The sequence below is a fragment of the Lagenorhynchus albirostris genome, chromosome 10 (genome assembly GCF_949774975.1).
Source record: "Lagenorhynchus albirostris chromosome 10, mLagAlb1.1, whole genome shotgun sequence".
In the NCBI taxonomy this organism is placed as follows: Eukaryota; Metazoa; Chordata; class Mammalia; order Artiodactyla; family Delphinidae; genus Lagenorhynchus; species Lagenorhynchus albirostris.
The window spans coordinates 98,909,949-98,924,431 of NC_083104.1; the positions used below are offsets into that span (position 1 = coordinate 98,909,949).

At 45.2% G+C, this 14,483-nt stretch overlaps 2 protein-coding genes across 10 annotated transcripts in view; both read left to right on the plus strand.

The window, feature by feature from the left end:
• Positions 1-2,104, plus strand: part of EEF1E1 (eukaryotic translation elongation factor 1 epsilon 1) — a 28,174-nt gene extending 26,070 nt beyond the window's left edge. For 2 of the 6 annotated variants that reach the window (XR_009543061.1, XM_060163719.1), the window contains one exon: positions 1,782-2,104. Coding sequence is in view for 1 of the 6 variants with exons in the window: in XM_060163719.1 (XP_060019702.1) it covers positions 1,782-1,856 (75 nt within the window). In the remaining 5 variants the exon portion in view is untranslated. Of the gene's footprint in view, positions 1-1,168; positions 1,278-1,690 lie in introns of all 6 variants that reach the window. The other 4 variants (XR_009543057.1, XR_009543059.1, XR_009543060.1 and 1 more) reach the window with 4 other exon arrangements.
• Positions 2,105-4,984: 2,880 nt separating this feature from the next.
• BLOC1S5 (biogenesis of lysosomal organelles complex 1 subunit 5) overlaps positions 4,985-14,483 on the plus strand; it is a 103,616-nt gene continuing 94,117 nt past the window's right edge. For all 4 annotated transcript variants that reach the window (XM_060163725.1, XM_060163724.1, XM_060163723.1 and 1 more), the window contains exons 1-2: positions 4,985-5,157; positions 9,590-9,672. In XM_060163725.1, the coding sequence (XP_060019708.1) occupies positions 5,025-5,157; positions 9,590-9,672 (216 nt within the window). In that variant the 5' untranslated portion in view covers positions 4,985-5,024. The remainder of the gene's footprint in view (positions 5,158-9,589; positions 9,673-14,483) is intronic.

Below are 14,483 nucleotides of genomic sequence, written 5' to 3' on the forward strand. Positions count from 1 at the left end.
GAGCACAGGCTCCGGACGCGCAGGCTCAGCGGCCATGGCTCACGGGACCCAGCCGCTCCGCGGCATGTGGGATCCTCCCAGACCGGGTCACGAACCCGCATCCCCTGCGTGGGCCGGCGGACTCTAAACCACTGCGCCACCAGGGACGCCCGAACCCACTGTCTTTTAATTGAAATCACACACCTGGTCTCAGGACTTAATGAAGCTCAGGTTCTTTATGTCTCAGCATAGAAAGAATTCAGTGAGAGACAAAGTGATAGGTAAGAAATGAATTTATTTAGTGAGATACACATTCCATAGAATGCGGGCTGTCTCAAACGGCTAGAGTGGCCCTGGGAGAAACACATTTCACAGACAGTGTGGGCCATCTCAGAAGTCGAGAGGCCCCAAAATATGGGGTAGTTAGTTTTTATGGGCTGGGTAATTTCATAGGCTAATGAGTGGGAGGACTATTCCAACTATTTTGGGGAAGGGGCGGGGATTTCCAGGATTTGGGCCACCGCCCACTTTTTGGCCTTTTATAGTCAGCCTCAGAACTGTCATGGCGCTGGTGCCTGTGTCATTTAGCTGATGTATAACAATGAGCGTATAATGAGACTCAAGGTCCCCTGGAAGTCGAATCTTCCGCCATCTTTGACCTAATGGTTTCTAGCCAGTTTTCGTCATATCCTCAGTGGCTATGTCATTCTTTTTTTTTTTTTTTTTGCGGTACGCAGTCCTCTCACTGTTGTGGCCTCTCCTGTTGCGGCCTCTCCAGTTGCGGAGCACAGGCTCCGGACACGCAGGCTCAGCGGCCATAGCTCACGGGCCCAGCTGCTCCGCGGCATATGGGATCTTCCCGGACCGAGGCAGGAACCCATGTCCCCTGCATCGGCAGGCGGACTCTCAACCACTGCGCCACCAGGGAAGCCCTATGTCCTTCTTTTAGAGGTTGTGCCCTGCCCCTTTCCTTCCTGTTTCCATAACACTGTGGGTTGATTAGGCAGTTTTCTGGCTTCATGTGGTGGTATCCACTCCACTGCAGTTCATGGGACTGCGTTCAGCTGGCTGATGGCTGGGCTGAAAGACCCAAGAAGACCTCCCTCACACTTGGCTGCTACGGGGCCTCCGTTCTCACCTATAAAGCCTCTCTACAGGGGATGTCTCATCTTCCCGTGCTTCTCCACAGCACGGCCTCTTCCCAGCAGGACAGCCTAGACTTCCTGACAGGAGCAAAAGCAGAAACTGCCAGGTGACTTAAGGCCCACCATGTTCTACCCATCAAAGCAAGTCACAAGGTCAGTTCAGACTCCAGGGGAGGGGAAACAAACTCCGTCTCTTGATGGGCAGCAAGGGAGGAAACATGGCAGCCATCTTAGAGACTCTCCCACATTCTCTGATCCTCAGCTTCTGTATCTGAAAATGGGTATTTTAATATTTATCCTAACTAGAATAATGAGAAGATGGTATGTTATGTGTGATGACATTTTATAAATTGTAAAGCGCCAAACACGTGCAAGACATTATAGTGGTGGCAAATAAAGGTGAATTGGGAGAAAGAACAGATTATACAGGGCTTTAAAAGGAGATAGAGGAGGTTATTGAAATAGTATTTATTGAGCATTTGCTGTGCCAAGCACTGTTCTAAGTACTTTACAGGTATTAACTTCTTTAATCATCACTTTATAATATGGATATTGCTATTCTGTAGAAAAGGAACATCAGGCAAGTGGCACAGTCAGAATTTGAACCCAGTTCTGTCTGATTCCAAAGTCTTAACTACTGCACCTGGAATTTGTAAGGCCAGCAGGTCCGGGGAAGGGCCCAGGGAGCCAGACGGAACCCCCGCCAAAGTTGCTGATGCAACCGACACCTGACATTGCCACACCACTCGGCCCCGGTCTTCCCGCTCCCCGAGGGGCAGAACCAACGGCTCTGAGGCTGATGCAACCGACACCTGACATTGCCACAACACCCGAGAGATTACCAAAAAAGGGCTGCTTCACACAGCAAGACCTCCCCTGCGTCCATCCCTATACATTTTGTTAGCGCCCGCACCTGGGCGCGACTTCTCTGGCCCCTTTCTCTCGGACCAGTGAACCTCGCCCTGGAGCGTTCCCAAATCAAGCTTGTTTAAGCTCTCCTCCGTTTTTGGTGCCGTTCCTTACAGAATTCTTATATCATAATCAACTGGCAATTGGTTACGGGGAGGTAGCAGCTACCCCAGAACTACTGAAACAGAATCTGGGGAGGCAGAACCCAGAATCTGCAATTTTAACAGCCGTGTTAATGTGGGGGGACTATCAATCTCACTGTACTAGAGGGAGCCTGAAGCCGAATCTGGCTTCTGTACCCCGACACCAAATTAAATCTTGGAGACTGAGTTTTGGGTGAAGTAGAAGAGAATAGCTTTATTGCTTTGCCAGGCAAAGGAGGCCACAGCAGACTCCTGCTCTCAGAACTGTGTATCCCAATCTAGAGGGGATAGTGAGAAGTTTTATAGTAATGATTCAAAGAGGGCGTGATCAGCTCGTGGACATTCTTCTGATTGGTTGGTGGGGAAGTAAGTGGGAGTCAGCATCGTCAACCTTCTGGTTCTAACCGGTCTGGGGTCACCGTGCTTATTATGGTTAATTTCTCCCACCTGGTAGGGGTTTCAGTATCTGAAAAGATATTGTTATGTATCCGTGCCCCAAGGCTGCACTATTTTTTTTTTTTTTTGGCCACACTGCGTGGCTTGCAGGATCTTAGTTCCCAGACCAGGGGAACCTGGGATTGAACCCCAGGCCACTGAAGTGAAAGCACCGAGTCCTATCCACTGGACCATTAAGGAACTTCTGACACTACTGTTTCTTTTCACTGTTCCTCCCTTGTCTCCGCATCCCCGCCCTTCCCTAATTAGCAACTGTTTGAACCTGCTAGTTGGAACTCCGGGAAGGTCATGGAGGCTGAATGAAGCCTATTTTCTGTAATCGAGTAATGAGGGACATAGAATTTTGTGCCCAGGAGCCCCACAGTGTCCTGTTCAGTATCAAGTCTTCCCAGGTTTTTCAGTAGTTCAAAGAAACTAAGCTTAGAGAAGATTTAGTCTGGCAGATGCAGAAGAAAACTTGAATACGAAAAGTGCCTAGAAGTGGGGAGGATAATGGGGGGCTTTAAAAATAATTACGTTTTCTAGAGGTTAATGCCAAAGCGAGGGAAATAAAAGGTTAGAAGCCAGACCCAATAACATGCAATTAACCAAGTTTATATTCTACTTATGAATTCATCTATTTTATGCCTCTTTGTTCTTCCTGTGCTAGAAAACCCCAAGTTCCATCTTCACCGCACCCCACATGACTTACACAACATTTCAGGTCTGAAGACAAAATATACCTCCTCTGGGAAGTCGTTGCTGGCCACCTCCTGTCCCCAGGTGTCCCACACATGTGCTGCACTTAACTCCATCCTATCACATACAAGGCCCTAGACTGTAAATGTTGGTGACTGAGAGACCCTTGAGGGTAAGGACAGTGCAGGAAGAGAGGAGGGAGAAGGGAGAGATTAAGAGATGATTCTTAGAAAGAACCGCTGGGTGAACACAGGAGATGACGGAGTCACTGAAAAGTTGCACCGTCTGTCGTTTGAACAGGCACAAATATTAACGCAAGTTCATGTGCCCGACGAAACGTCCGCGTTTGGAGCAGAGAAAGGTTTATCGCAAGGCCATGCAAGGAGACAAGGTGGCTCATGTCCTAAAAAGCCTCCTGCACTCTGAAGGGTTTCGGTAAAGCATTTTTTTTTTTTTTTTTTGCGGCATGCGGGCTTCTCACTGTTGCGGCCTCTCCCATTGCGGAGCACAGTCTCCGGATGCGCAGGCTCAGCGGCCATGGCTCACGGTCCCAGCCGCTCCTCGGCATGTGGGATCTTCCCAGACCTGGGTACGAACCCGTGTCCCCTGCATCGGCAGGCGGACTCTCAACCACTGCGCCACCAGGGAAGCCCCTCGGCAAAGCATTTTTAAAGGCCAAGGGCAAGGTGGGGGGAGGGGTCTGCAGAATACGCGATCAGATCGTGCACAATACTCTGATTGGCTGTTGATGAAGGAACAGGGTGGTGTCACAGGGGTTAACTTTATCAGTTCTTAGGCTCCGGGAGGCCTGGGGCTACGTGCTCATAGTCATCAAGTAGTTAACATCTTCCATTTGGTGGGGGTGGGTTCACATCTTCGAAACACCTCAGGAAAATTTCATCAATTGCTATTATCTAGGTACTTCCGAGAGGAGCTAAAGCAGAGGCTATGGGGGAAGGCCTGTGCCAGGAAGGGAATAACAACTTGTTGAGAATACAAGATCAACTCTTGTAGCACTAGATACAAATGTCAGCACCAGATTTGTCTCTTCATGGCTACGAATCAAAGCAGCCTAGCAAATTATGGTCCCTTCCATAATTACATGCATTTATTTTATCTTAGCCCTTATAACAACTGGTTGAGATTTTGTAAATACAAATGCTAAGAACAGACATTTTTGCTCTTTACATGGGCATGAATGAGTCTGAGAGGTGATTTGGGCAAATTACTTAATCTCTAATCCTGTTTCTTCTTTTGTTAGAAAGAAATGACAAAACTGTTTCCCGCAGTTGCCATGATGAGCAAATGTGGCAAAGCACGCACGTCAACAACCTCCATTAAATACTGGTGGCAGGTAATAATATAGATGATGTATTTACACCACTATTATTCATATTCATCTATGACTAGATCCCCTCTCCGCCAACCTCTCTAAACCACGATAAATTCCAGCAGGTTTAGGGAGGAATAAATTTAGCTCTAACTTTCAAACACCTTCCTATTCCGGCAGCATCTGCCCTAACCCAGCATGGCGGCACCGGCTTCTTAAAACTCACATCCCTGGCCACACCATAGTGGCTTTATAGGAACCGGCCCCTGGGTAGACTCAGCTTCCCCGATGCCCTTTGATGACGCCTAAACCCCGCGCGGGGAAAGCGGACTGTGTAGGTTTGCGCAGGCGCAGCGCGGCCGCGGGTGGGCGGAGCTGGCCGGGATGAGCGGCGGAGGGACGGAGACCCCCGTGGTTTGTGAGGCCGCCTCGGGCGGCGGCGGCGGCGGCGGCGGCGGCGGCGGCAAGAAGGACTCGCTGGGGACCGCGGGCTCGCCAGCCCACCTCATTATCAAGGGTACGGAGTACTAGGGTTCTCGGCTCGGTGGTCCCAGCGCAGCCCCACCTCCCAGGCGGCGTCCTCTGACCCGGGGCCGAGCCCCAGGTCGACCCCCGGCTCCCGGGCGGCCTGGCGTTTGCGGTGGGTGGGTGGGGGAGGGGTCTGCGCATTGACGCCTGTTTCCCCGCGCCAGGTGCTTCCCAGTAACAGCAAATCGCCCTAGCCCCTCCTGCTTCCTCGTAGAAGCCAAAGCCGAGAGCAGTCGGGCTGCCCTCTCCCCTCCCCCAGCCCGGGACCCTGCGTGGAGCTGCCGTGGACGCGGGCTCGCGACCCACGTGTGACGCCCTGAGCTTGGGAGTCGGGAAGAGCCCGCGCACCCAGGCAGGCCGCTTAGGAGGTGTGTGCCTAGGTCGTTCGCTCTGACCCTGCCTGCTCCTGGGTCGTGCAAGGTGGAAACGAGAGAACATGAAGGCATCTTAAAACACCAAAGGCCCCCAACACGTGTACCGATGTCCACTCGTTCCGTCTGCTTTGAGCTGGGAGAAGGTTACAACCTAGCTACAGCCCTTATTCTCACAGAACCTGAATTGGTTTGATTCTCCAAACTCTCAACAACTGTTTCGTGCAGGAAGATCTTTGCCAGTTAAATACCGCACCGCCTTGTCTCCGTCCTCTCTTAACCCCTCGCTTCTGCCGGCAGCCCTACCGTCTTGCAGTGGTGAAACCCTTGTAGGATTCCGGCGCCCCTCAGCGCTGCCCAGGGAATGGCATCCTCGTGTTCATGCCTATTGCATTTTAACCGTATCTGTCAGGTTTGTGTAGAATTCAGGGTGTCTCAAATCTAGTTAGTAGTGTGGGCGTAGTGCATGGGTGTTAGCCCTTAATTATAATTGTTTACATGTGCAATCTTAGTGAACTATTACTTAAATTTTTTTTAATTACGGTAAAATACATGGAATATAAAGTTTCCCTCAAATCATATTTTAGCGTACAATTCAGTGGCATTGGTACGTTTCACGTTGTTGTGAAACCGTCACCACCATCCAGCTCCATAACTATTCCATCTTCCCAGACTGCAGCTGTGTACCCATTGAACACGGACTCCCCAGTCTCCCCTTTCCCCCGCCCCCGCCCCTGGCAGCCACCATTTTGCTTTCTGTTTCTGAATGTGGGTACTTTAGGTACTTCATATAAGTAAAATCGTGCATGTGGCAGAATTTCCTTCCTTTTTAAAGCTGACTGTGATTCAAATATTTCATTGTACACACACACACACACACACACACACACACACACACACACACACACACACCACACACACCCACACACCCCCACCCATTTTGGGTATACATTCACCCATGGATGGACACTTGGATTGCTTCCCATTTTTGGCCCTTGTGAGCATGGATGTACAAATATCGAGTTCTTGCTTTCATTTGTTTTGGATATATACCCACAGCTGAATTGCTGGATCAAATGATAAATCTGTTTGTAACTTTGTGAGCAGCCACTCTGCTGTTTTCCATAGTGGCTGAACCGTTTTACATTCTCACCAACAGTTCACAGGTGTTCCCATTTCTCCACAACCTAAACAATACTGTTATTTTCTGTTTCTTTGGTAGTGGGTGTGAGGTAGTATCTTGTAGTTTTGTTTTTGTTTTTTAATATTTATTTATTTATTTTGGCTGCGCCAGGTCTTAGTTGCGGCACATGGGATCTAGTTCCCTGACCAGGGATCGAACCCGGGCCCCCTGCCCTGGGAGCTTGGTGTCTTACCCACTGGACCCCCAGGGAAGTCCCAGTAACTTGTAGTTTTGATTTGCATTTCCCTAAGGTTAATCTTCTTTATGTGCCTACTAGACGTTTGTAAATCTTATTTGGAGGAATGTCTATTCAGGTCCTTTGCCCATTTTTAAATCAGGTAGTGTGTTTTGCTGTTGTTGAATTATAGGAGGTCTTTTTCTATTCTGGATATTAGCCACTTTACAGCCATGATTTGCATATATTTTCTCCCATTCAATGGGTTGCCTTTTCACTCTGTTGATCTTGTCCTTTGATGCACAGAAGTTTGTGATTTTGATGTAGTACTTTTTTTTTTAATTGAAGTACGGTTGATTTACAATATATTAGTTTCAGATGTAGTACTTTCTTTAAAAGAAGGTAATTCAAAGGAAGTTTTTCAGGTTAATTCAAAATTGAGTTATAATTGAAAATATGTCTAGAACCTTCTTGGGTTTTTTTGTGGAACGATTTACTATTTTCAGTATGAAAATCTGTTTTTAGTTCATCTTACTTGAAGACTATCGATTGTGAAAATATACGTGTCGAGTTTTATTGCCAGGGTCTAGGGAGAGGGAAATATATAAATAAATGATTTCAATACTTAGGCCCCAGGTCTTTGAGGTTTTCTGGGCTGTGGTTGGCTGTTAGGAGACGGGGAGCTTCCTGGGGCATGGAGTGTCTGACCTGAGTCTTGAAGAATAAAGTGTTAGTAGTTGAGAAAAGCGGGCAAGGATATTTTGGACTTAGTTTGGAAGAGCATGAGCAAAGGTGTGGAGGCCTGAGTCAGCACGGCATGTTTGGGAAACTACACGTGGGAATCAGACCGAAGAAGAATTCTTGCCTTTTAAGGAGATTGGACTTCTTGTTGAATGTTCCATATTGTTATGGAACAACAATAAGTACAAGAGTCATGTGGTTAGATCTGTGTTTTAAATAGAACACTCAGGCAGGTACGGTGGATCCTCATCTTGCAGGGTGCCCATTTGTGAACTTGCCTACTTTATAATGTGAATTTGTAACTGCAGAATCAGAGAATACAAAGGGCCTACTGTCCTGCAGATAAGCAGAATTGACTGTACATGGAGTGGGTTGAAGAGGGGTGTGACTCACTCTGTTGAAACAGTCCAAGACAAGCAAGGATGGAACAGAAGGGGTGGATTTGAGAAGCAGTGAGGTGACAATGGTGACGATGTGGGTGTTATCAGAAAAATTTACTCTGTAGTAAATTGTTCCTTATGATGGGCAAAGAGATCCACATACTACATTAAAGGTCTGCAAATTCAGGGCCAGAACTTCATTAGATAATGAGAGATCTGCAGTTTACTGTGTTTTTTCTTGTCTCATCGTCTGTTGAAGTGCTTATTTCTGTCTTTTGTGTGAAGAGATTGTCTAACTCCCACGTTAGAGTATGCACTTTGGAGAACAAAGGATTATATCTTTTGTCTTGTTAACAAACAACAAAAGAGTGCTTTGCCTGTAGCAGGGCTAGGATTGAGTTTATGGGGAAATATGTGGCTTACCTTTACATTATTAAACTGAGAGAATTTGTTTGTAATCCTTGGGATACTTGCAACTCTGAATTATTATAATGTGTTTGTTTTGTTGTTTTAATGTTATTACAAAACCAGCTTAATTTCTGTGGTTGTGTGTGTTTCAGAATCTTTTTTCCCCTCATCTCCACATCTTAAGTTCTGGAGTGCAGTCAGGGTTTCAGAAGTGGTGATTATCCACTTCTGAACAGAATTGAATTCTCCAAAGACTAAGAAAATTCCCATTACATCAGGTCACAGACACAGATATCCCAAGATCAGCGTAATGGCTTCTCAGTCATATAGAAAAATGTATGTTAACCCTCTGTGGATGATACAAACAATTTGGTCTCTGAGATACTCACTGGAGTAGAGAGGAAATTTCAGGACAATATGGTATGTGGTATGAGAGCAGAATATACCCCGGGATGACTCACCAAAAACAGTTAAAATTCAGAACTTTTTTTCCTTAATTATGACTTATAGTGACTTACAGTGAACACTCACCACCCATATTAATAAACACACATAAAGAGCCCCATCGTGCCCTTTGCTCTCATTGCACGGCCCTCCCTCCTCTAAGGTAACCGCTGTCTTGAATTTGGTGTTTATCGTTCTCGTGCATTTCTTTATAGCTTTATGGCTTCTGTATATGTCCCAACAGGAAGTGATTTTGCATATTTTGAAAGTTTATATAAATGGCTTTATCCTTCTGAAAGTTGCTTTTTTGCTTAACATTTTATTTATGGGATTTATCCTTGTTAATAAATGTAACCCCACTGTATTCATTTTCACTCACTGATTTGTAATATCCATCCTATGAGTATGTTAGGTCGTTCCCCCCTTTTTTTTTGACATTATATTCATGCTGTAGTAAACATTATGCATTTCTCTTTCCTTTGTTTAAGAGTTTTTCTAGGGCACATACTTGGGCATGAAATTGCTAGGTATACGTCTTCGACTTTATTAGATATCGCCAAATTGCTCTCAAAAGTACTTTACCAATTTACTGACTGGATAATCCATAGTCTGAACTGGATTTTAACCTTCATACGTTTATGGGGACAGGAAGAGTAAAACAAGCTAGAGATTGTGCCACTTAGCGTGGATTGACCGTGAGTTTCATTTTGTCTTTACAGATCTCGGAGAAATTCATTCAAGGCTGTTAGATCACAGACCAGTTATCCAAGGTGAAACCCGTTATTTTGTGAAAGAATTTGAAGTGAGTATTTGAAACCTATTTTGTAAAAAGACTGCCCTAATTGTTAGTGTGTTAATATACGGAAGGGAAATTTCCTAGTTTTAAAATCTATGATTTCTGTTCATGTGTTCATAAAATGTACAAAGCATTCAGAGGCATTGACATGAATGGAGGGAGCACGAGAGTAGGCAGCAGGTGCCTTGGGCTCCAGTTCTGGTGCCTGCTCTGGGGTGTTTACTGTCTGTTGAACTCAGGTTTTCAGGTATAAAATGAGATAAAATGATAAAAAAAATCATAAAAAATGATTTTACAGATGAATGGGTCAGTTTTGCAGACCCATTTTCTATATTTTTTTTTTCTCATTTGGGGCAGCAGCATCTACTGAAAGCACTCAAGTTAAAACGTGAGAATCGCCCTTGGCTATTCCCTCCCCTTTAGGTTACATTCAATGATCAAGCCTTCCAAATGCTACCTAACAAATCTCTGTCCATTCTGATTGGTATGCCTGCTTTATCAACCCAGTCAAATCCAGTCTTCACCCTGCTGCCAGAGCGCTCTGACATTAACTTTTTCAAAACCTTTGATATCATTTTCTGTCTACAGGACAAAGCCCGGCATCCTTCTATGACCCGGCTCCTATCTTTCTAGCTTTACCGTCTCCCACCCCACCTCGTGTGCTATGTCCCAACAGTCCTGATGCACTAGCCTGCCATTCTGTTTCGTTTGACTGTGATTTTGCACATGTATAATTGGTTCACTGTGTGTTGAATAGTAACATCCCAAGCTCCTGTTGGGTAGATGGTAAATGACGTTACACAATCAGTTTTGTGATTTTGTGGAAGTTGGGGTTTTCTTTTTCTTTCTTTTTTGGCCTCGCGGCTTGCAGGATCTTAGTTCCCCGACCCGTGATTGAACCCCCTGGCAGTGAGAGCACCAAGTCCTAACCATTGGACCGTCAGAGAATTCCTGGGGTTTTATTTTCAAATGAGACTCCAACCAAGCAGGAAGTCTAAACCTGCTAAAAGGAGAGAACCTTTCCATAAACACTTTAAAAGTACAGAAAGCCTGTGGTACAGAGCACTCAAAAGAGAAACAGAGCTGCAGCATTAGACACCATTTCTGGGTTCAAGAGACTTAAAATCTGTGTAATATCTGCTTCATGGAGTTATTGTGACGATTAAAGGTGTGTGTATCTTAGAATATTTTCTGGTACCTAGGAATAACTGTTAGTTATCTTTGTCATCATTACTATTGCTGTTGTAGAGTAAGAATAATTATCCCCCAGACAGAAAATTAACCATAGACTATTCCCTTATCATGCTATGTAAAGATTATTAACAATTGAATAGTGAGAATAAAGTAGTGGGAATAAAGTCTGGGCACAGCACGCTGGGTACTCTGCTCATGGTCTGACACGGTTAAAATCAAGGAGCTGTCCAGGCGCCATTCTTATTTGGTGTTCAGGGTCCTCTTTCTGACTTGCAGGATTTTGGCAGGACTCAGTTCCTTGCCCAGGTAGACGAAGTTCCCATTTCCTTGCTTGCTGTCGGCCGGGGCCGCTCTCAGCTCCTAGAGGCCACCCATATACCCTGCCACACGGCCCCTTCCTTCTTCAAAGACATAAGTGAAGTCTGCCTTTCATGCTTTAAACCTCTCTTACCGAGAAGAGTCCCATCCCTGTTAAGGACTCACCTGATGGAGTCAGGCCCTCTAGGGATAATCTCCTTTTCTTAAAGTCAGCTGATTTGGGGCTTTAAGTAAACCTGCAGAATATCTATACAGCAGCACCTCGGTTAGGGTTTGACTGAATAACTGAGAGGTGTGTATATCCTAGGGGTGGTGCTCTCAGGGACCATCTTGAATTCTGCCTTCCATGAGCTCTTATTACTACCTATATTTTCCTTACTTTTTGCTTAGTTATTGCCCGTTGTCCTTCCTAGAATATAGACACTTACCTTTCTTATGCTCTGTTGTGTTCAAAGTGCCTGAAAGAATGTCTTGTGCATTGTAGGGTAGGTACTTAATATGATTCAAAAGCACAATTAACAGAGCTTGGCCTAAGACCTGGCTTTTCCAACATCCTTTCATAAGTCATCTTTTTTTTTTTGGCCAATCTGGTTAATTTGAAATGCTAAATAGCTTTTATTTTTAAAAAGTTTGTAAATGTATCTCTAAAGGCCTACTTTATATTAAAAGAAGCATAGAATTTTGGAATTAAGATGGCTTCTCTAATCTAACCCCACCCCCCCATCCCCCCTTCACTGAGCCCAGAGATGGAAAGAAATGTGTGGAAGGTCACACAGCTGATTAGTGGCTGAGTGCTCATTAGATAATGTAGGTGGTTCCTGTGAAAGGGCTGTACAAGCAAGACTGAGTCTTGAATGGATGATGAAAGAAGTGTTATTTCATTTATGCTGCGGAATATGTTATATTGAAGAGCTCACTCCCTTTTGAAGCCAACACCTCTGTTAACTGGGGCCGAGAGAAGACGGGCATGTGCTTGAGAGGAGAGCAGTTACCTGGGTTCCGCGTTTTTCAGCCCTCCAGGGTCTCTTTGGAGACAGGGCTGTGCTGAAGCATAAAAGAACATGGGCCTTGGAGCTGGACCTGTGACGTATCTGGGCTCAAATCCTGGTATCCCTCTTCCTAGCTGTGATTATTTGCTTTATTAAGGCCTAGTTTCCTCTTTCTTAAAACGGGAACAATAATACATACTGCAGAGTTTTTGTGAGGATTAAGTAATGTATCATTGTTTAAATTCCGTGGTATGTCGATGTTAGGCAGGTGTTGGTAACTTATTATTAAGAGAAAGATGGGAGCAAGTAAAATCAAATTAAAATTGTATTCAGAATTTGCAATACTTTGAGTTTCGGTTCCGTTTTTGATATCTTTAGGGAAAACAGCGATTTGTTAAGCAAGTGGTATAGACATCTCAGGAAAATGTTTACTAAAGAATAAAATTTTCACACTGGGTATGACAGATGTAAGCTTATTATAGAAAGTGAAACAAAATGTCTTCAGCACTTATTTTGTGTGAGACCTCATGTCAGGAACCAGTGCTGTATCCCTGAGTAAGACAGACGGGCCCAGCCTTTATGCAGCCGGGCAGGCTCATGTAGTCACTGAAGAATGGTCTCTGAAGGGCTCAAAAATATTTCATCAGCTGTGTTTGCGCTCTCTCCAGCTAATTGGTCACATGACTCCTCTTCTAGAAAAGTACTTGATGCCGTCCTTTCACGCAGTCACCTCCCCAGTCCGTCTTTTTTAGTGTCTCCTGGAAGCTTTCCTGTATGTCAGGCTCGGGTACCTTTTCTGTCTGTTACACACTAACCTTTCCCCTCAAATTATGAGAGAAAAGCTGAAAGCATTTTAGAGATTTAGATTTGAATAGATATGTGCATTACTTACCATTCTTTTCTATCTTGGCCCAAATAAAAACATCCTCTATTTACTAAAAGTGGTCTTTCCCCAGCGTCACACGGCTGGACCGGAGGAACGGGGAGGCAGAGCTGTCAGGGCTTCCTACAAGTTTTGTCTTTTTTTTAAAAATTGAAGTACAGTTGATTTACAATGTTTCAGGTGTACAGCAGAGTGATTCAGGTATATATATACACGCATACTCATACATATATATGTATATTCTTTTTTAGATTCTTTTCCATTACAGGTTATTACATGATATTGTATATGGTTCCATGTGCCACACAGTAGGTCCTTAAGTTTTGTCTTCTCTAGGTCACTTAAATGTGGTTCACTTGAAGAAAAACTGGCTAGCATTTAAAAGGAAACTCGTTTATAGTTTATATATTTTTAAAAGTTAACACACACGGCAACGATAATCCTTTTCTTTATAAAATTTCCTTTCTAAAAGAAGGCAATAAGTGCCACACGGTGGCAGCATTACTTAAATTATCGACCTTCTATTATAATATTTTAAGCTCTCTTTTTGTGATTGTTAGTATTTCAGGACAGTTGACTCTCCTGCTCCCAACTGCACACAGCTCTTTTATTCCCCCCGATTCCAGTAAATACTATGAACAGAGATCCTGGCAGGGCCCCTCCAGTGAGCCTGTCTGGTTGTGTCAGCGAGTAAAGGCATGATCTTCTGCACTGTTATCTTTCCAGCTGCAGAGACGCTGGGGCCTCTCTCGTGTGGGACAGAGGGGAGGCCGTGCAGGTCAGCGTTTATGAAATGCTTAGGGGCTGTGCAGTCCTGCACGAACTCATCTTCAGCAAACTTCAGTCTCTGACTGCTTTATTGACTGGTTCCTGAATACCTTGGTGTATCATAAGGAAGGTGTTTGGTCACTAGTGACAGACACCTGAGGAGAGTGGCTTTCCTAAGTGCTTACTTTCCTCTCATGGCAGCCAGAGCCTGGGGCAGGTGTGGCAGCCCTAGGACATCAGCTCTTCCTCCAGCTTTTCCTTCTTCCTCACTGCCGTGGTGCCCTCACCCCAGGCTCACGCTCACAGGGTAGCTGTGGGAGCCCAGCCATGGCGCGTGCACTTCATGCAGCAGAAAGGACAGCAGGGGGGCAACGGCTAGCTGTGTCTGTTACGCCAGGTTTACCACCACGTGGTATTTGGGTGTGGAGAGGAGGGGGATGGATCCAGAGCTGTCTGTCACACCGGATACGCAAAAATAGATACGAAACAGTCTCTACCTTCAGGAATTTACAGTCTGCGGAGAACAAATTGTAATGGTGAAATTATTATGATAAAATAAGCACAAAGTGATTGAAATCTCAGAAGCGGAGATAACTCCCAGCTGAGCTGGGAGGGAAATCTTCAGAAGCGGGGCTGATACTTGAACTGAGAAAGAAAAATAGGTG